Source organism: Cynocephalus volans, chromosome 12, assembly GCF_027409185.1.
Source record: "Cynocephalus volans isolate mCynVol1 chromosome 12, mCynVol1.pri, whole genome shotgun sequence".
Taxonomy (NCBI): Eukaryota; Metazoa; Chordata; class Mammalia; order Dermoptera; family Cynocephalidae; genus Cynocephalus; species Cynocephalus volans.
The window spans coordinates 14090096-14112599 of NC_084471.1; the positions used below are offsets into that span (position 1 = coordinate 14090096).

At 35.3% G+C, this 22504-nt stretch overlaps 1 protein-coding gene across 11 annotated transcripts in view; it reads left to right on the plus strand.

Moving 5' to 3' along the window:
* Window positions 1-22504, plus strand: part of RBFOX2 (RNA binding fox-1 homolog 2) — a 253113-nt gene that overhangs the window by 216311 nt on the left and 14298 nt on the right. For 5 of the 11 annotated variants that reach the window (XM_063074843.1, XM_063074848.1, XM_063074847.1 and 2 more), the window contains 7 exons: window positions 924-1070; window positions 4348-4401; window positions 13450-13542; window positions 16376-16436; window positions 19736-19789; window positions 19910-20002; window positions 21142-21286. In XM_063074843.1, the coding sequence (XP_062930913.1) occupies window positions 924-1070; window positions 4348-4401; window positions 13450-13542; window positions 16376-16436; window positions 19736-19789; window positions 19910-20002; window positions 21142-21286 (647 nt within the window). The remainder of the gene's footprint in view (window positions 1-923; window positions 1071-4347; window positions 4402-13449; window positions 13543-16375; window positions 16437-19735; window positions 19790-19909; window positions 20003-21141; window positions 21287-22504) is intronic. The other 6 variants (XM_063074851.1, XM_063074853.1, XM_063074845.1 and 3 more) reach the window with 3 other exon arrangements.

A 22504-nucleotide genomic window follows, 5' to 3' on the forward strand; every position in this document is an offset into this window, starting at 1 on the left:
CAAACTGTTTCTCAACATAGCAACTTCTTTGAGGACTTAGTGAAAAATAATTAGATAAATGTGTGCCTGGGATGTTGCAAAAGAGATTCATGATTAGAAATGCAACCCACATTCACTTACACCCTTTTTCTATGGATGTATATATATAGCATGTATATGTTATGTAGTAGGTTAGTCAAGGTCCCTTAAAGCCTTTCCCAACAGTTAATTCTCTAAATGTAACTTTACTCTGAGCTACAGAAGGATGGGCTCCCCTGTTAGCTCAAATTAGATAAGTCAGAGAGGAGAGGACAGATGTGTTCAGAATAAGAAGTTTCTTCAGTTTTCAGGCAAATTGCATATAGTCACTAGGTTTCTTCTCTTCATAAATAATATCATTATAATACTTTGGCCACCCAATAGTCATAAACTCTAGAACTATACAGGGAATGAAACATAAAAATATTTCCTTATTTCATTTCCTCAAGAGAGCCTGAGATGATAGACCAAAAAATGCAGTGACTTCCCCAACTAAGTACAACAGACTCTTTATTTTCAAAATAGAAAGATCTCAAAAATAGAAAGCTCTACTAAGAATCCAAGAATAAAGGTACTATTTTTACATCTTCTTTACTTTACTTCTATTACTTTACTACTTTACATGAGATATTGGGCAAGTACTTTGTGTTTCTGTTTCTGTTGTCTCCCATTTTGCTAATGTATAATAAATATTCAAAAGACCTAAATTTTGTTTGTAGACTCTACCATTTTGAACATAGATAACATCTTTGGTTTTTTTCTCTTTGAAAGGACAACTATTATTTTTGCTTAAACATGCACTGTTTGGGAATTATTGCAGTGGGGAAGGACTTTAATTATTTTTCATAATTCTTGTGAAATAATTATGGTTATTTTTCATTCAGTGTTGTTATTTCTTTGCTTAGCAGACAGAAGGTGGGGCACAGACAGACGGCCAGCAGTCACAGACACAAAGTAGTGAAAATTCAGAGAGTAAATCTACCCCGAAACGGCTGCATGTCTCTAATATTCCTTTCCGCTTCCGGGACCCTGACCTCCGGCAGATGTTTGGGGTAAGTCTCAGAAGTCCTATTATGGATTTTACAATTAAAACAGAATTTAATCTACCAGATGTGTTATTAGTCATTAGTGCCTCAGGATAAAACTACAAACTGATTACGATCCTGAGGTCAGTGAATATTTTCATCAGTTTTCAGAAACCTTTTTTTTTTTTTTAATTACCCAGTCTACTCTAGACATTAGCCTCACAGGTCGTTGCACACATAAAGTGACCTTGCACCCACTTTGCTGGGACTGAGGGGTTTCTTGTGACATGAGACTTTCAGTGCTAAAGCCAGGATGAGAAGGTCACTCTACTCACACACTAAACTTAGTAAACATATGACCAATATGCTTAGTTTCACCTAAAAGAGCAAACATACACATTCTTTTAGAGCTGTGTTTTCTAAACTTGTCTTCACATTGGAAATCACCTGGAGAACTTAAAAAATACTGATGCCTGTGTCCCATACCCAAAGGTTGTGATTTAATTGGCCTGGTGTGCGGTTTGGGCTTAGGCATTTTTACAAGATACTAGATGATTCTCATGTGTAGATAAGTTTGCTTAATTATCCTGTGACATTCTTACTTCTTTCTTTGCCTTCTATGTAGGCTCAGCCTGAGTTCAAATTCTATTTTTATGTGAACTTGGGAAATTCATGAAACCTCTTTGAACTTGAATTTCATATCTACAAAAATAGAAAAAGTAATCTCTACCTTTTAGTGTTAGGAATTAAATGAAATAATATCTGTGAAAGCAGATAGTATCTCAGTGATTTGTTTTAATTCCTTGCTCATACTTAACAGTGTCAAAACCGATATCTAAAATCAGGTATAGAGGGTTGGTTTGCTACCTCTGATGTGGTCCTTGAGCTGTTTACTTCCTCCCAAAAGCACCATCATGAAAACAAAGTATAGTAGGAAAGATTTAATTTGTTGGGAAGTAAATGGCTGCTGAAAGAGTCTTAATTTTTTTCTGAGCCTGTTGTTGTTGCCTGTTTTAATTTGATCAAACTCTTAACTTGAGCTAGGACCGACAGATAATCAATAGTTTTTTTTTTAACATTTTCATTAGGATAGCTGCCAAATGCTTTGTTAGAAAACCAGATACCCTTCTTTGAGTCTTGGTTGGGGCTACTTCATGATGATAAGACACTGGAGCAAAGTTCTGTCACTTATAGCTGACTACCTAGATGTATTTTCCACACTGAAGAGAAGACCAGAGTTGAGATTGAATGATGTTCTTGTAGTACTTGAAGAGCTTTTACACAGAAAACGGTAGCCAGCTGTTCTCCATTTCTATAGAAAAGAGAGCAACAGAAAATATAAAGGGCAGCATAAAGGACTTAGGTTACGTATAGGAAGAAACTTCCCAGGAATATGAATTATTAGGTTTTCTACTGAATTATTAAAGCTAATATGGAATCTTAGTCACTAAAAGTCTTTGAGAATGGGGTGCATTCTCATCTGTCAGAGGTGTGTTTTCTTCTTTGAGTCAGAAAAATAGTGTTTATTGAAGATCTGCCTAGGCCAGTTAGTGATTTCTTGAAATATATTTTGCCCTTCCCATAGGGCATAAAGTGCAAAAGAAATAATTTTTTCCTTGCGAGGGATACCTGGTTGCATTGTTTTCTTCCACATGGTTAATACCTGTCACTGAGAACGACAGTTGCATTGGTAAGAGCAGAGATTCCATGTTCGATTTTATTAGCTCTGTAAACTTGACAAATAGCTTCTTTCAGGCTCATTTTTCTTAACTATAAATGGAAGGCAGTCCTTACTCCAGAAGTATGTTGTAAGAATGCATTACTAAATGTAAAATGAAACAAACTCCAGAGCACCACGCAAATCTAAGTTTTATAGGATAGGAATAGAAATAAAATGAAATGTCCTACTATTTAAAATATGACAATTTCCTCCCTTCTTAATTTTTCTAATTTTCTATTAAACGATGAGACTGGAATCAAGCCCAGATGTCTTACACTAGAAAACTTGGGTTCTTACTATATATTTTCTTTTAATGCCACATACCTGATTATCTTAGTACATGTTTTTTGATTAAGGTAGTAATGATTCAGTCCAGTGGAAAAGCGTGATTTCTATTTTGCTCTTTTCATTTTTCAGTTTTTTTCACATTTCCCATAGTCTGGTTTGAAATCCAAATGGAATACATAATTGGGTATGAATCCAGTACTCAGAGGGAAGTGTGAGCCAAAAATATATCTGGAGATTTATTGCACATACTTTCAATTCAGTTTATTCAAGTATTGATTAAAACAGTTTTATCCCATTAATACCTCCCCTGCCAAATGATTATTGTGTTTTGTGTAACACCTCTAGTTAGCTATTTAGCTACATTACAATAGTTATTTAAGCTTTGTGTCTTTAGCTTTGTTTTTCCAAATGTTAAATTATTTAAATAATTACTAAACAGTTGTTTAGAATATTCTTGATGTTCACTGCAGAAAGTGGCAAATAAATGGAATCATCCTAAGTGTCAAAAAATGTTTAAGCATGATGGTATAGCATGTAGCCTATAGAAATAGTAACACAGATATACATTTATTGAGTTGGATAGTTGTTCATAGTCTATTGCTACATTAAAAAATAAAATTAAACAGTATGTGGCATGTATCTGATGTCTATAAGGAAAGCCTGGAAGGCTGTGTACCAAAATGTTAAGATGGTAGGATTTCAGATGATCTTTATTTTCTGTTTGCCTTTTCCTTTTTGTTTATATTTTCTAATTTTTGTACAATGAGTATGATTTACTTGTATAAATTTTTAACAGGTAGGGCAGGAAAAATAACCTTCAGTAGTATATTATTCTACCTAGTAGGATTTACATGGATATTTCAGAAAGTTAATAGAAAGATTTGTATTAACCTTTAATTCTATTTTTTCCACAAACTTTTTGAAGTACCTTTGTACTTCTTAGAAGTGAGACATTTTAAAAATTAGAGATGTTGTCAGGAAAATCCCCAGTTGTTGTCCATGGGAAGAAGTATATAATAGGGTAACACTGTGAATATCTTCGGATAATAGCTTCCACAGATAGGGGTGGATAATGCATGAATTGAGAGGAAGGAGTGAAAAAGGAGAAACTATCAGCTCAGTGATGAGGAAAAATCATAAACTGGTATTGGAACCTACCAACAAATAGAAACATGGAAGTTAGGTAAGTAGTTTAAAGAAAGAGGAGGAATAAAAAACTATTGCTTTTTCAGAAGAAGATGAAGTGTGTGGATAAAAAGCTGACCATAAATAAATGTTTTATTTTTGTCTCTGCAGCAGTTTGGCAAAATCCTAGATGTAGAGATAATCTTTAATGAACGTGGCTCTAAGGTAAGCTCCATTTCAATATCAAGTATGCTTGGATTCTTTTTGAGTTTTATTTTTACATATTAAGTATTCAGAAAACATAAGCTGTTTTTCAAGCCTGCATAGAAGTATCCCAAGTATCCACCTTGGGTTAGATTATCTCTAAAAATATGCTACCACATGGCCAAACTTTATCCTAATACTTAAATTGGGAGGGTGCCTATGGGATAAGAAGCAGAGAAGTTTGAAGGGAGAGTGTGGCAGTAAGGAAGATAGGATATAGGAAATGATAGTCCTTTATCAGCCTTAAATTTGGACTAAGTTTTCTTATTTTAAAGGAAGAGAGAGAAGACTTGAAAAACATGAAATTCTATGCAAATTCTATTCTGAATTCTATCTGAACAATTCAGCTTTTTAAAATCCAACTTCAAAATGGCATATGGAGAACAAATTTAATGTTTCAGTTATTCAGTTGACTCGCTCTTCTCTCTTTTGAATGAATTTTGGCAAGGCTTAATTAAGCACAGTGAGTATTGACTCAGGAATTCACTATGACCTGATTTCCTCCTTTAAGTTATGCCCAGATAGCAAGCTTCAAGATGTCAAGTCAATGTCAAGTCACTTAAATTACAAATACAGCGAGTTCGGTTTCTTTGTCATAATAGTGAAAGTAGTATCTGGACAATTTGATGTATGTATTCTCTTCTAAATGTGTTCTATATAAGAACTGAAATTTTTAATTAAAATTTATTTTCTCCTGTTAATTTTCTGTTTTAAATTCCCAGTCTATATGTTTTAGAATTTCTATGTATTAAAATAAGCAGCAGTGTTTTTAGGAATGAGAGAATGGCAGTCTTAAATGGTGTTGTGAAAAAATATTTGATGAACTGAATTTTAGGAAGTTTTATTTGAAAGTTTTCTCCTGGCTCAACAAATGAAATGTATACCCCATCAAAACAATCAGCCATGGCCAAACCTGTAAATATTTACCTTGCTATTACTACGTTCTACTTGCCTTTTTAGGTTTGAGAAACTTTTTAATTAATTTTTATTTGGTTATCTCTGCCGAATTCTGAAAATAGCCCTTGGCTACTATTAAATCAGAATGTAATTTGAGGAAAAGCTAAGTAAAGCTAATAAATGATTTAATATTTACCTCTGTTCAATTTCCTCCTTCAAATTCACCATACTTTGGGAATTGATAACATACATATACAGTTATATATACTTTCTGCCCCCATATGTGTACTAATACAAACGTATGCACCGTTTTAATGCTCCTGATTATTATTCCCTTCCTTTATAGCATGTCTCAACACTAAAAGTGTTTAATTCCCATATAACAATTATTTGTTAATTATTAAAGAGGTAATTATACTCTAAGCTTCCAGTTTTCAGTTAAAACAAAAAAAATTAATATGCTTATACAGAACTTTCTTCAGCACATAACTTGGTAAGTATTTTTAAAGTAAAATCTATTTAAACTGCAACCAGTAAAACTATTTATGTTTGTAATTTCCTCATAATGGATTTCTATTCCTTTGTTTTATATTTTTCATTTATTTTTTTGTGATCTTTTTAGCTATATGGTGGGAAAATGACAGTGGTTTAGGAGATGGGAGGCATGAGAATGTAAAATAAACATGTGAAGATTGTCGACCACAGTGTTTATCTAAAGAAGTAGTTTAAATACTTTTGTTTTTAAGTGTATACACTTAAAATATTCTTATCTAGACTCTAATAACTGGAAGCCCAATCTAGTTTCATCAGGTATTGAGGACTTGGTCCTTACTAAGAAAATAATTTGACTGAATTATTGTGAAGCAAAGGAAATTGATCTTTCTTAAGGCTTCTCTCATTGACTTCAAGGATTTGCCTACTACCAAAATTTTTTTAATTTACCCGATCAAATTTCTTCTTCCATGTAATTTTCATCTTAAAATAATGACACAGCCTTCCTTTTTCCTTTGGGAAATCTAAAAGTATATGCAGCTTCTCTCAGCTTGATGCGGTTCCTCACTGCCCCCTTTTTCTTTTGGGCTGCTAAAGGGTACACAGACTGTGTACTAATTGCTCTATATTTTTAAAACAAAATGCAGAATTCAGAATTGCCCTGGATCTACCTTCAAGGACTGATACAAAATTTTGTTATCATCCGTTGACCCTCTTAACTGTTAACCTATAGTTCTTTCCTGGAATGGATTTCCCTGGAACTGTTCTGAGGCTCCAGTACAGATTTATTTTGGAGTCAAACCCATAGATGCAACTTCTGGGATCCACCTAAGATAAATTAATGAGTACTTTTTGTGAATTAAATTTAGTTTCTCACTTCCTTTATATGTTTGATGTTGACTATGAAATTATAATGTGTCTTTAAAAGAATCAGAGAAAAGGAGACTTTGATCCCGTTGTTTAGTTAAGAGTTGCTCTGTGACTTAAACAGAGGACTTTTCCGTACAGCAATTAGCTTCATTGATTTTTTTTTTAAAGCAGTAGTGGAAAAACTAGTCACAAAATAATTCTGAAATAAGCAAAAACTACATGTAAAACAGTGTTTAATCAAGCTGCTCCAAAGCAAAAAGCAACTCTTTACCATATCTTATTTTTTATAATGAGACTGTTGGCCCAGAATTCTAGAATTTACCTATTTGAAAACATAAGTTAGCAGTGTTACGCTGCCATGCCGACCCCCTTCCCTGCCTGTCAATATTTTACCTTTTCCAGCTTGCGTATAGAGTGGAATTACGGTGCTCCAGAAAGTAGTTGTTTCTTTGTTGTTGACTATTTTCCTTTTTTCTTCTTTGACTTTTATATTCCAGATTTGACTTACCTAGATTAAAGAATGAATATATACATTCACACACATGCATACATATATATTTAAATTATTTCATGTGATTTTTTTTTTAGTTGTCTTTTTACTCCCTACTTTGTAAAAAAAAAAAAAAGAAAAAAAACAAAGTCAGCTGCATCTTATTTTCTATGATTAATGGAAACGAAGACTGGCCTTTTGAAAATGCACAATTAGGATATATGATGGAAAATGATACCTCTGCCAAAAAATTAACTAATTTACTGAAGTAGAATCTAGAAAATGATTATGTGAGTATATATAGCTTTTGATTCTCCAAATTTCACCAGTATTGACAGATTATTGACACAAATAATAAGTGAATGCCTAGGCAGAGTGGCCATATGTCCTGGTTTATCCAGGATTGCCTCAGGTTATACCTATTGTCTTAGCATTCATTAATAATGTCCCCTTTCTTCCTTAAAGTGTCCCAGTTTGAACAATAAACTATAATGTTAAAAAGACCCTTTTAAAAGGAAAGCATGGTTCTTAATGAAAAGTAGAAAAAAAACCACAATAGTTTATTAAAAATAATATTCACTACTAATATTCTCATGTATTTCCTTTCCATCTTTCTTTCTCACATAGAATCTTAAACAAAACCCTAAATAAAGATCACCTAGTTCAACCCCAAGCATTCTTGATCTTTCATTCTCTGCTGGAGACTTTTAGTGACTAAGAACTTGTTGCTTTTCGAAAGTTTATTTCATTGTTGAACTTCAGACTTTCCACCATCCTACTCACTATCACCTGGCCACATAACAGTTTTTCATGGTAATTATCAGGCTTATTAGATAAAGGAATACACAGCCGCTAGCATTTATATTTTCCATAAGGTTTTGTCAAAATTCTTTTGGTACGGTTGTCTCTTGAAAGGACAGTGTTATAAATACTTAAATATGTAGAAGCTCTTCACCTCCTCTGACAGTGCCAATAATTAAGTCCACTAAAGGACTGCGTAATACAGCACAGCAACGATTATTGAGATTTCTAGCAAAGTTTTAGTTAACATGTTCTCATTACTTCTCTCAGGTGGATTTCTGGAATGATGGGGATTTGGATTTAAGTTAGGCTTAAATTTAGTCTTGAATTAGGGAAGATAAAATCTCTATTCCCATTCCTCACACGCAAATAATGTGCCATAATTTCTTGCCGTTTACCCTGGCTTTTGATTTCATGAAAAGGGAAATTATTTATTTCAAAGTATGGTCAAAATTCTTTCTTTGAAGTCACACTAAGTAGGCCTTTGTGATTTTCAGTAAAATTTTGTAGATGATGCTGAAGTGAAATGTTTTTTATTATACTTAAAACTGAATTAACAGTGCATGTATTTTTTTCCAAAGGGCTTAGGTGTTTTTTGGTTTTTGATTTGGTTTTGTTGTTGTTGTTATTACCATTTTATAGGTTTTAGTTTTATTTTTCTTTTATTTATTTTTTAATTTCTGTGTTCTGGCCATACCCAGGAGATCCGTCTGCTTTTGATTTCTCCCCTAAAAGTTACATGGTAAATTTTCTTCCTCATTCTTCTGAGATGGAAAAATTCAAAGATTATACAAATTAAAAAATATTTTAATGCTTATCCCATTGCTTGTTATTTATTACAGTCTGAGGCCAGACTAAAAAGGTGACAGTTACTCGGCTCTTATATGTCCTTAATGATGTTAAAGCAGGTAATGAAATTGCCATCACACCTTGTAAAAGTTTTAACCACAACTGTATACCTAATAAACACCCCATTCTTCAATTTCCAAAAGTAGTCTAAGATGGCTGGTAAATCACTAATGTAACACTGGTGTATTTAAATTATTAATGTAGAAGGATTTGGGGGACTGAGAACCTTAGATAGGAGTATAAAGCATATAGACTTGCATTGTCCAGGACCGTGGCCACATTAAGCACTTGAAGTGTAAAGAGTCTAAACTGAGATGTGCTCTAAGTTTAAAATACACACCAATTTCAGACTTGCACAAAAAAGGAGTGCTAAGCATCTCACTAATAATGTTTTTATCTTGATGCCATGTTAAAATGATACGTTGCATATATTGGGTTAAATAAAATATATTTTTAAAATTAATTTTACCTGTTTGTTTTTACTTTTTAAGTTGTGGCTATTATTAAATTTGAAATTATATATATGGCGTGCATTATATTTCTGTTGGATAGTGCTGGTGTAGACAAACGTGTCAACATCATTTTTTAAATTTTAAAAAAAGTTTATGTTTTTATTAATAAGAGGTTTAGATAACAAAAGTTCATCTTCTTACATATCTGAAATATTTCCTTTTTTTAAGAGTTTGAGATTAAATCTATTAAATCTATTTGTTATAGCTTATATAATCTATTCGTTATATATTACACCTGTGTAGACTGGTTATGTTTCAGTGTTTGATAACATTGTATGATCACTTTGAAGCTGTTCTAAGGAAGGTGTGTTAGACTTAAACATAATTTTATTAACTTCTTTTTTTTCAAAGTAAGAGATGAGAATAATCAAACAATGTCAATTAGATTTCTAAGAATAAAGGAACATTAAAACATGATTTCATGTAGGCACAATTTCCTTTTGGTAACTTTTAAGCCTCGATAATCTGAATATCCTTAGCATAGTTCCTGGCACCTTTTCTAAAGTGCTAAATTTTATTGAAGACATAATACACTAAAAAAAATTTAAGCTCTGAGTTAATATTATTGGAAGTGAATTATAAATGTGACAGATAGGGAAGCATGAAGTTTATAAAATTTCAACATGAGGGAAAAATATTTAAGAACAATTCTCTAAAACTGCTGGCCACTTCTCACCTTCCTCATCATGGACTTTGATTTTGAGAGGTGTGTATTAATTTTCTATTGCTTCTGAGTAAATTACCACAAATTTGGTGGCTTAAAACCACATATTTATTGTCTTACAGTTCTGGATGTCAGAAGTCTGTAATGGGCCTCACTAGGCCAAAATCAAAGTGTTGCATTTTTTCAGGAGGCCATAAGGCACTTTCTTGCCTTTTCCAGCTGCTAGCAGCTGCCCACATTCCTTGGACAGTAGCCCCTTTTTGTCATCAATGCCAGCAATGGCCAATCAAGACTTTCTCAGGCTGCTTTTCTCTGATTCTGACTCTTGCTGTTCTTTTTCATTTATACATTGATTATGTTGGGCCCACCCGGATTATCCAAGATAATCTCCTTGTCTCAATATCATTAACTTACATCATATCTGCAGAATCCCTTTTGCCATGTAAAGTAACATATTCACTTGTTCTGGGGATTAGGACGTGGACAATTTTTGGCAGTGGGGGTGGGGGGTTGGGGGGAGGCGGGGCATTATTCTGCTTACCAAAAAGTCTTTATCTTCAAGGTAGAAAGAAATCCTCTTACCTCTGTGTTTCATATTAGAGAGTCCCAAAGTATCAATGAGGTCTTCTTCCTCCTGTTATCCTAGGAAAAGATGCTTGTAATGATTGCCTTATCTTTATATCTTTGGTGTCTTGATTAGCATTTCCTTTGATGTGTAAGCACCTTTCTTTATAAAACACTGTAAAAATATTTGAAAATGAAATTTTGTTCCAGAATATTAAAATCATTACTGAAAAAATTTATACAAGTAGACATTAATGTTAAACTTTGTCATCTGCTTACTGTAAAATTTCAAAGCCTATGATGCCATCCTCCATTTTTCTGGATGCAGTTATTGTGTCACTGATGTTTTGTCAACACATTCCAGAAAGGAAAGTTATGGAAGACACCTAGCAATTAGAATTGAAAAAGAAAATTGGAAGGATTTTAGGACTAATGTAGTTTAGTAAATAGAGTACTGAACTCAGATTTGCGAGGCTTAATTTCTGATTTTATCACCACTAGCTGTATGTCTGTAGGTACTTAACCTCAGTTGGACTCAGTTTCTTTATTTTCGAAATGAAACCAACAGATCTATTCTTTCTACCCTGTGGGTTTTTTTTGTCTTTTTTTTTTGTGACCGGTACTCAGCCAGTGAGTGCATCGGCCATTCCTATATAGGATCCGAACCCGCGGTGGGAGCGTCGCTGCGCTCCCAGCGCTGAACTCTCCCGAGTGCACCACGGGCTCAGCCCGCTTGTAGTTGTTTTTAAGAAAACAAACCAATATATATATATATATAGTATGTGGGTGTGTAGATAATAGATAGATAGTCATAATGCCAAAATCAAAAACCTAGTCATTAATCTCCACATAAATTAATAGTAATCCACTTATTAATTTAAGACTTATTAATTTAACCAAAGGCATATAATTTATGATTGTGAGAACCAGTTAAAATATAGCTTAGAATGCTTCTGAAGTGTGATATAAAAACCGATTACTGAAACCTTTCTTAAAAGGTTTAATTTTCATATTGGAAGATTCTCCAGGATTGGAGAACTGGCTGTTTGTCTTCAACAGACACTAGTGTAATTGTTAACTTGCCCTTGTATACCTTTAGAAGTCAAAGTGGCTATAATATATTGATGTCAAAATTTGTTTCTGAAAATATGTTCCTATTGATATTTTCAACAAATTTATACATTCTTCATGAGAGTATTAATGAAAATTAGTCATAATATTTTATCCCAACCAACATACATTTTAAAATTTCTGTCAGCTTAGCATTGCACTTTCTAGGGTATTTGTGGTGGCATCCAAACTGTGGGAAGACCAGGCTCTCCTGAGCCAGGGCGTGGGGACCGAGATCCTTGTCTGTGCACCCCCCCCCGCACGAGCAACCAGCCCAGCGACGACCACCAAGCCACTGCAGGAGGAGCCCTGGGCTCTCCCGAGCAGGAGTGGTGGGGGGCCGAGGGTCTCAGCCACACATCTGCCCCTCACGCTCAGCCAGCCCAGTAAAGACCAGCAAGCCTCAGCAAGAAGGGTCCCGGGTTCCTGAGCTGGAGTGGTGGAGGGTGAGGACTATTGCCACACCCCCTTGACATTTACACCCATCCCAGCAATAACCAAGCCACCACTGGAAGCCCACGGGTCTCTTCTTTGGTAATGTGGGGGGTGTCACAGGCCTCAATCCCACCCCTCCTCCTTTCTTCTTCTTCCATCCCATTTCCTTCCCCTTTCCCCTCTCCCTCTTCCTCCCCACTGCTCTACAACAACATCATAGAATGTAAAAAATAACATTAATAAAATTTTTTTAACAAAAGGTTGGAAGAAGTCAGTGAAAAAAAAAATTGTGGGCAGAGATAATCCATTAGAATCTTCCAAATGCTACCCATCCGTATAATCATTTAGAATGCTGAATAATCAGATCCTTCAAAAACGATGGAGTTGCCTTTATAAAACCTTTTTATTGAGCATGCACACTGTTCACCATCTTGGTTAAGAACGTGTTTTGAAAATAGAGGAATGCTCATGGTATTAAGCAGTAAGACAGAACTTTAGTAAGAATAAAGGGTTCTAGGTTATCCTACAACGGAATCTTTACTATTGGGAAGTGAGGACTTTCCAGAAAATTTTTAGAATTTACCACTTATATTTTTACTGTAAGTGCCAATCTGCTTGTTTAAAATTGTCATCGAAGGGAAGTCATAATTGACTGACCACTGCTTAGCATGATATTTTTATTTGCTTAGGAAAGCATGAATGTTCTCCTCTTTCATACCTGCTACCTATAGAATTATATATCAAGATTATGCCTTAAATTATCTTGTTACCAAAGGAATTAATGGTGATATAAGCAATAGGCAAGTGGGGCTAAAATGATTAGACTTCCTAAAAAAATCTCATTATACAGTGATTGAACCTGAATATCAGATTTCACATAGCAGTTGCTGGGGAATAATAGATTTGGGATATCAGAGAGTCAATTTAATTAGGTCTTTTTTAGTATTACAGAAAGGGGAATGTACATTAAATTAGCAGCATGTAGGAAGGACATTAAAAAATGTTCAGATTCTTGGTTGAATAGTTTGACCTGAGTAACTTTATACCTTAATTTTGGTCTGGCCTCTCATGCTTTATGTTTTATTTTATTATTGTCATTATTGTTGTTAATTAAATTATCATTATTATTACAGTTCTTTACCGATTTATTGGATTTAATTTTCCTTTACAAAATATGCATGGACCAAAAAATGTGACTTTGGGAAAGTATTGCTGAGTTGTTGCTGATGTCAGTTTCATACTGTGATATTTTTTCTATTTACCAAGAGATCAGTATTTTAATATAATGTTGTGCATGTTTTCCCCCCTTTTCCCGCTGCATGCAGGGATTCGGGTTCGTAACTTTCGAGAATAGTGCTGATGCAGACAGGGCCAGGGAGAAATTACACGGCACCGTGGTAGAGGGCCGTAAAATCGAGGTGCATGTCTTCAATAATTAAATTTCTGGTTTATATTTTTATTTCTCTTCTTTTGTATTGCCTCACTTATTTCACATTTGGAACCCTGTCTTGTTAGTGTGTGCGTGCACACATGTATGTGTGTTTGTATCTCTGTGTTCTTCACCTTCTTGCACTAAAACGTATAAAAGTAACACTTCTATCAGCCTCCCTCCCATTTTTGGTTGTTCAGGGGTTTTAATTTTGATTTTCTTGTGTGCCCGTGTATGTTTGGTTTTCAGTTACTTTTTCCTCCTCCAAAATGTTCATCCTTCTGCTCTCTTGATTTTTTTCCTTTGCTTCAGTTTGCGAGACTCTGAATTTCTGTGATCAAGCTAAACAAAGCTAACTTTAAAAATGTCTAAAAACTATCCAGTTTATAATATTGTGTTCTGTAATGAATCAAGGTGCCAGCCAATATCCTCTTTCTCTTAGGAGGCCAGTTCGCCTCCATGTGCATGTGAGAAGCACGGAATTGAAGATTATAGAGGTTGTGGGGAGGGAGGAAAAAATCCAAAACTCATGAAGCTTTAAAATATATCTAATACCAAGAATTTTAACAATTAATTCTTAAGTTTTTACAGATAAAAATCTTCAAACAGGGTTTGGTAGCTGGCTGGCAAATGTACTGTGATTGTGATTGTGTCAGCCACTTGATATTCACCAGCCCTTTTCAATAACGCATTGAAGGTTAACTGGCTCCTTTCCCCTGTCCCAATTTTTAAAAGTATTAAATATAAAAGCCACCATTTTGAGTAAGATGTCTGCATATTTTGCTTTTTTTCCCCCCCTTTCCAATGGTTTAGCATTTAGGGCCCTTCACTTGACTCACTCTTTCCATGGTAACTATACACAATGCTGGCGATGGTGCCCGTTGGCGGTAAGTGAAACAAAAGCACTAGAGAAGAAGCTTTTAAAAATGTAATTACAAAACAATTAAATAAGAAAGAAAAAGTCCATCTGCCATCTCACATTAACACTACGAAATGTGATTTGAGTTGTTGCTCTTCCTTTCCCTTTCCCCTCTTATTTTCGGTGCTGTTGAGTAATGCCGCCTGGACTGTGGATGTACATATTGTTTTGCAGCAGTCTGAGCTGTTTGATTACTGACTCCATGGTGACTTTTCCCCCTTGCACATCTTACTCAGAGTTACTGAACTCTAGTTTGGCTGGTTTTATTAATGCACTACCTGCCCCTACTTCCTTTTCTACTTCTCCTCTTTTCCAAACCTTTGTTTGTGGCTCTGAGTGTTCTTTCTTTGCCCTTGACAGCTCTCTTTCCTGCCTGTGACACCCTTCCTGACTTCCCTCTTTCCCTACCTAATTGCTCTCTTTACCCAAGTTCTTGCTTCTGTCCTTTTCCCTATTCTTCCTTCCCCATCCCCTCTCTCTGTTACATGCAGCTATTGGTCTCTTTTGCTGACTGGTGGTTTCTGATTGGTTCTGGCCATTTTTCCTTTTAAGTGCTTGGTTGCATTCTGCTCTAGCAGCTGTTTAAGTAAGCTCTTGCTGCGTTCTAATCCTTGTCTGTGAGAACCTCGATCTTCACCTTCTCCCTTTCCAAAATTGATTGTTTTTTTCTTTCTTTTATTTGTGTGTGTGTGTGTGTGTGTGTGTGTGTGTGTGTGTTTAACTGCATGCTCTCAGTCTCACCATTGTTGTATCCCATTCTTTCTTTTTAAATGTGAAATGTTTATATTATTTGGTGAGTCAAACTAGAGTAAATGGAGTTTCCAGTTCTTTCCTCACATAGGAGGAATATCACTGTACAAATCTTAAAAGAGGTTTTTTAGTTCTAATTCTACCTAAAACTGGTCTTTTAAAACATAGTTTTATCACTACACAAATTTAGCATAATGTAAATTCCAAGAGGCGAAACAAAGCATATTTATATTTTATAATTCTTTTTAAAATTGACATGTTTTATGACTTAGCAACACATCATATAATTGATTTCTGTGGTGAGGCTTTACCCTCCTGGCAAGAGCTTTTGAGGCTCATTCTAGCACTGGGCTGCCGTATCCTGGATTCTAAGTTCATTTGCCTTTTCTTCAGCAGCACCATCTTTGTAATACCTACTTACCCTAGCACTGAAAATGCTTGCAATTATGCAGTTCTGTAATGAGGGTCGAGAGTACTACAAAACAAAAGAAAGAAACACTTTATTTTCTCGTTCTTTTAAGGGCCTACTTTAAAAGTCTTCTAAAAACTTTATTCTTAAATGAATATACCATGTAGTCTAGAAAATTCAGAATGGTCCTGAAGACTGTCAACATGGGAATCTAAGTTCCTAGGTTTGTTTACTAACTTCAGACAGTAAAATCTCAGACAATATCAAAAATGCTGAACATTAGGGTAGGTGAAATTGACAGATTTATTTCACCATCTTCCTGTAAGTCTGTTTCATAGACAACAGGCAAGCCTCTGTTTTATTAAAAACTTCAAAGTGTATTTGCAAATATAATTATTTCCTATTTATTTTTTTCCATATTTTCCTTAATGCAGAGAATACTCTGTTTAAGAGAGTGCCAAAGAATTTACAAATATGTTTTTTCTTTGGAGTACTAAGTAATAAAGTGGCCCTAGTTTTCCATTTGGAGACCAAGAAACTACATTTTACTCTTGTTAACCTCATTTAATAATCACTTTAATTAAAATACTATATTTTATATATTTTATACTGCTATGTTATTTAAATCAATGCTCTCAGAAATTTACATTTTAAACTAAGTACTGTGTTATTGGTTGAGCAACTTAATGTTCCCTAATATATTCTACTTTCTCCCTGTCCCTTCTTCCTACTTGTTATCTTTAGGTGAATAATGCTACAGCACGTGTAATGACCAATAAGAAGATGGTCACACCATATGCAAACGGTAAGAAATTGCATGTGATCTTCAGGAGAATGTCGTAACATGTAAATATATGAACTTTTTATAAACTTCTAAGAATCTCTATTTCAATCTTACAACAATTTTTAAAATTTATGTTGAAGTAGTCTCTTTACCCAGGAGACTATTTTATCTTTACAAATTAACGTTTTCATAGAATTAAGCTAACTTCTAGTTATTAAAGGTGTTATGTTTTCGGTAAAGTTCATCTTCTACACAGTACAAACATGCCATTTGACATTGCTTGTTGACCTAAATTCAGTCCCACTTGAGCGCCCTGTTTGTCAGCTCTGTTCTTTGTAGACTTGTCCGTAGTACTGCTGGATGCCACCACCTCTCACTTTTACTGGTGGTTCTTACTCATCTGAACGTGAGTGGAATAAGTTGGATGGATAAGTGTGTTTTAACCACTTTTATAATTCTGGGCTGCTACTTCCTTTATAGGGTCTAGAGGTAACCACCATGGGGTTGTGTGTATATATATGTCATTTTCTATTCTATGATTACATGTTATATAGTAAGTTTTATAAATGTTTCTCAATGAGAAGGAAATTTTCTGTGAATAATTTGTCCTAACAAAAACAGAACTTTTACATCACTTGTCAAATTTAATCTAGCCTCATGTTCTCTAAAAGAGATGGAATATAATTTTAATCTGTAGTACAACTGTGGTTTTGCAAACTGTATTCTATTGAGCCAACTTGGGGGAGAAAAAAGAGGAAACCAAATGGGTTGGGTCCTGAGGTCTCTGGCTCTACTTTAGTCTGAGCAACGCCTTATTGTCTGTTGTGTGTTTCAGGATTCTGCATAAGATTTTGTTTAGAATAAAAGGTGGAAGTTCTACTGCTTTTTAAAAAGTTTGAAGCTAGTGTGCTATAGTGTGGTGGTATGTACTAGTGATATCTTTTTTTTTTTTTGTCCTTTTTTGTGACCGCGCTCAGCCAGTGAGCAAACTGGCCATCCCTATATAGGATCCGAACCTGCTGCGGGAGCGCTGCTGCGCTCCCAGCGCCGCACTCTCCCGAGTGAGCCACGGGTCGGCCCTGTACTAGTGATATCTTAAATCAAGTAGAAATATATTAGTATTGAGTATATCCCATAAAGTCTTCAGTAAACATATTTAACGCAGCTTTTCACACAGATGATACAAATTAATCAGCATAATTTGCATTTTTCTACCCATTTTATCAGTGGTAATATTCATGTGATATCACTGCCTCCCATTTTACATCTTGTTTTCTTATTTTCACTGCTGTTACAAAAACAAGTTTCTGCAATCTGGATAAAAACCTAATGTAAACAAAATAAGGAGAGGCAAATTATGTCAGATTTTCTTTAGGTCCAAGGTAAATGGTGTGACAGAAAGTGCACCTGACTGGAATTCAGAAGACAGAAATTCAACTTCTAGATTTGACTCTTCGTTTTACTCTGTGACAGTGGACCAATTTCTTAACCTGTCTAATTCTTTTTCCATACCTATAAACTGGTTACCACAGAATTTTAGCACCAGGAGATTCCTTAGAAATTACCAAAGCCCAACTGTCTCAGCTTATTATTTAGGAAATGAGGTCTAGAGAAGAATAGTACTTACTTAGAGTCACAGATGTGGTACCTGTCTTATTGCTCTCTCTCTTTGGGTTTTGTGAAGGTCAAATGACATCTGTGAAAATACATTGTAACTTGAACAGAACTAAATATACTCAGTAATAGCATATCGACATGCATCCATTGTATGGATTTAAATGGAGTGCTCAGGAAATAGTGCCATTGGCAGGAAAGAAACAGGTCGTTTTTTAAAATATTGCTTTAAATTAGTATTCAAGCCTAATCAAGAAATCTGCTGTTTTTGTGATAAAGGTCTTAAGATGGGTATGCTGGGTGCCACCTGTTGAATTCTCACTCAGCATTTTAATTTATGTTGGTTGGAATCAATTTGTACAAAAACATTGCACAATATTTGTGTAACTTGCAGACATTTTACGTTGCAGAACGTTTGTACTCTTACGATTCAAGTAGGAATTGAACTCAAATTTTGACAAAATTTTATGTAGAATAATGAAGAGATCACCATCATGAGCACACAAAATGATGAGTGGGGAGAGATTGAATCGATTCAGAGTGAATGGGTTTTCTTTTGAATAATGTCTTTACTTATGGCTATTTAAATCTGGTAATTTCAATAAAATTGTCCTTTTCTTCTTTGCGTTTTGTATTTATAGAGTTGCAGTAGCACAATGCTAGGGACTTAGGATAATACAAAAGAATCCACAGAAGAGCCAGTCTTTCAGAAAAATAATGATGTGTTTGCTTAGTACATATAAAATTCAATATTTATTGTTTAAAGTTTTCATATGGAATTCTTATTCACTATTAGTGGGTAGTAGTATATTTTTCTCTTTTTTTTTAACACTTGCCATATTTCTATAAATATAAAAAAGTGGAAGAAGAAACAAAATTGACATTAAACTTAATGTTGTTTGGAAGCTCTTAACATTTATAAATGTTGAAGCTAATGTTCGACCACAGTCTAGTGTGCAGTGTGTCCTCTAGCTAAAAAGTCTGATTAACTTAGGTATGTTTATTACAAATTAAAACCTCAGAAGACATGCACTGAAGTTGGGAATGTACCTTGAATTTTATTATTGTATGTCTTTCCTTTTTTACTTGGTGAGCCCCAATGAATTCCCAGTGGTAAATACCAATGAAAGGGGATTTCTGTTTACCCAGAATACTAGCATGGTATAATTGAACATGAGGCCGAAGATCCCGGTCAAATTTGAATTCTATCTAAAAATACCTTCATAAAACAACGATAGTAGTAAACAGAGTTAAGATGATATATAAGAAAGTGCATCACAGTGCGGTACAGAATGACATATATTCTGCCTTCTTTCCTTTTTCTAAACTAAGAGTGGGTTACCTGGGGTAGTTCTGTGAAGAGCACTTTATCAAACCCCAAGTTTTATTTATATTTCTTTTTCCTCCTCTCATTCCTTCTCCATGTTGCTCCCTTCTGTCCAATTTCTTTCTCTTTCTTCCCCTCCACCCCCATGATTCCTGCCCAACTCTGTCCCCCCACCCCCCAGCTCCTGATCATCCCTTCATTGTGTTAGCCCTGCTTATAGACAGTGCATCCTCTCATATAAACCCATGCTGGCATCCTACAGAGAAGCTGGTAATAAGCAAAAATAATCCCAGAGATGTCTGAAGCCAACTTGACATGCATTGATAGCTCTTTTTCCTCATGTAGGCTTAAATGCTCACTGTCCTCTTTTCTGTTTCAGGTTGGAAATTAAGCCCAGTAGTTGGAGCTGTATATGGCCCTGAGTTATATGCAGGTAGTATATAAGTTAATGTTTCCATTTGTGCTATTTAACTGTAACAGCCTCTGTTGTTTTTCAATTTGCTATTCCTTTGTAATCTTTGTGCATTTTAAAATTTTTCTAAATTGGAATCAGCATCCAGCTTTCAAGCAGATGTGTCCCTAGGCAATGATGCAGCAGTGCCCTTATCAGGAAGAGGGGGTATCAACACTTACATTCCTTTAATCAGTAAGTAGCCTATGTTGGCCTGGCATGGATTTTAACTGTTGTGAGTGAACAGTGATGTTCTAGTTTTGTTTTGTTTTTTCCCAGTATGATACATAACTGAAAAGGAAATATTCTCAAGAGGGATGATAAATACTGTCACAGGGCCCTGTCCTGTTTAATCTATGCTAGAATCTCCCTGACCAAATATTAAGATTGCCACAAAGCAAAAATAGTTGGGAAAGGTACAGGGGGTGAGGGCATATGAAGAATATTTTAGTCTATATTTGAAAATAAAGGAAACAAAAGAAGTATGTGTAGAATATATTATACATGTCCTCTACAAGTCAACTTTTGTCCCTCCTGTAGAATATCACTTAACAGCACCTCCAGTATTATTGATTATTCTCAGCTCTCTTGATACCTCTAAGGTCATTTTGACCTGAGTTATTTTACTCCAACAAAAGGTATAATTAAATAGGATTCAGTGGGCATGGAATCAATGTCTCTGCATGCATTCCAGAAGATGGCACACTTAAAATTGGCCCTGAGGAAATGTCTGCCTCTTTAAAGGATACAAGGCAACAGGGGAGGAGTGGTTTTCCTCTCACATTTCTGGATTAAACATTTTAGATAAAGGAATGAAATTAACTAATAAAAGGAGATGTCTAAAGTCTATGGTGTGCCTTGGAGGTTGGCGCCATGTAAAAATACAAAAGGAATATTCTTTTGAGAAATAATTATTATATGCATGTAATAACATTTGGAAATGAGATTAATAATTGGCCAATTAAAGAGTTTATATCAGTCCGATTTTAACTGCCCACAGAAATTAAAAGTCTTGTATCTTATGGCAGTAGTTCACATAGCTTCTTGACCTATTTTTCACTAGCTTGCATTGTAAAGCCAAAATTGGGAAGGAGCAGGGAAAACTCAAGATTTGCAGTGAGCAAGGCATGGGATCGTTCACTTTCACATGTTGGGTCTTTCCATTTCTTTCTCACTCAGAGACCCAGGATAGGAAATCCACTGAATAATAGGTGTGCCACCTTTTCAGGAAAGATGTGGTACATAACTTTTCATCTATCCTATAATCAGTTCACAGCAAGTTATGACTGAATACCTTCTATTGAATGCAAGTTGAAATTTCTGTCACATTTTGGGTCTCCCTTTAGTTCCTGGCTTCCCTTACCCAACTGCAGCAACCACAGCGGCCGCATTCAGAGGAGCCCATCTGAGGGGCAGAGGGCGGACAGTGTATGGTGCAGTCCGAGCGGTACCTCCAACAGCCATCCCCGCCTATCCAGGGTAAGCATTAGATTCCAAAATCAGTATGTTTCTCAAATAAGTGATTGGAAAAAGAAAGAAATACCACGGCCCCCTCATAACTCCTAGGATGTTGCCGTGCCACATAGTAGACATTCAATGAATATTTGCAAATTAGTGGATTAGATGGCAAGAACCAAAATATACCATCATCAGAATGTAACAAAATGTCAATTCATTATATAAATCTTCATTTTGGCCACCTTAAGCCCTCATGGTAACGGCTTAAGATAGTAGCCAGAACTGTCTTGTGTTTACTAGCAGTGTGTTGGCATGGAGTTCACTCAGCAGCGCACGAGTATGGATTAACACTACTGCAGAGAACCAAGAGAGGAGTTCGAGATTGTAGTACAAGACTGCATTGCTGTGTTTACCCTTTAACACCACCCCATGTTGGGGACGAGGCTATCACCTGTGCCCTCCCCTTTGGTTTCACTGCCTGGGTGGTGAACAGCAGAGCTAGTTACCCACAATGGATTTGCTTTCTTTGTAGGAAACGGATTAAAAGAGGTTAATTCAAAGATGAACCAAGTCCAATTGAATCAAGGGAGAAAGGGAGAAGTAGGAGGAATTAAACTGCAGTTGGCTTCTGAATGATGGTAAAACAGCTAATGTAGCTGAGCATCCTTCACCCTTTGATTTTTGTATGGAGGGTGTCTCATGCAGTGGAATGATTCCATAGCAACAAATAAATCCTTTGTTATTGAATGGGGAGAAGGAGTGAATATAGCAGGTTTTGGTTTTAGCGTTTCTCAGTTTCAGCCTAAAATGTATATTTGTATAGAGTGGACTTTTATGAGTCAGTTGTATCAAGGACTTTCTCTCTTCAAAGATGTGACATTTCTGTTCTTCATCTTTCTCTGCCTATGGCAGGTTTTTTTCCAGAATTCTTACTGAGGAATAAATAGCAGCAGAGAAGCCTATTAGCTGCTACTTAGTTAAAATATTAAGGGAAAGAGCCTCCTTTGTTATGTCCTTTTCTGACAGCAAAATTGGCTTAACCTTGAGGTGTACTAATTTAGCATTCATTCATTCATAGACCAAGTGGACATACCATTAGGAGTCCTCCATTCCACAGAATTAAAGCATTTTTATTAGACAAGGCAAGTATGCATGAAGTGGGCAGGCTTTAAAAACACTGGAAGGGAACTGCTTCAGAAATTAACTTTTGTTTGCAGTTTATAGATGTTTAAATCCCAT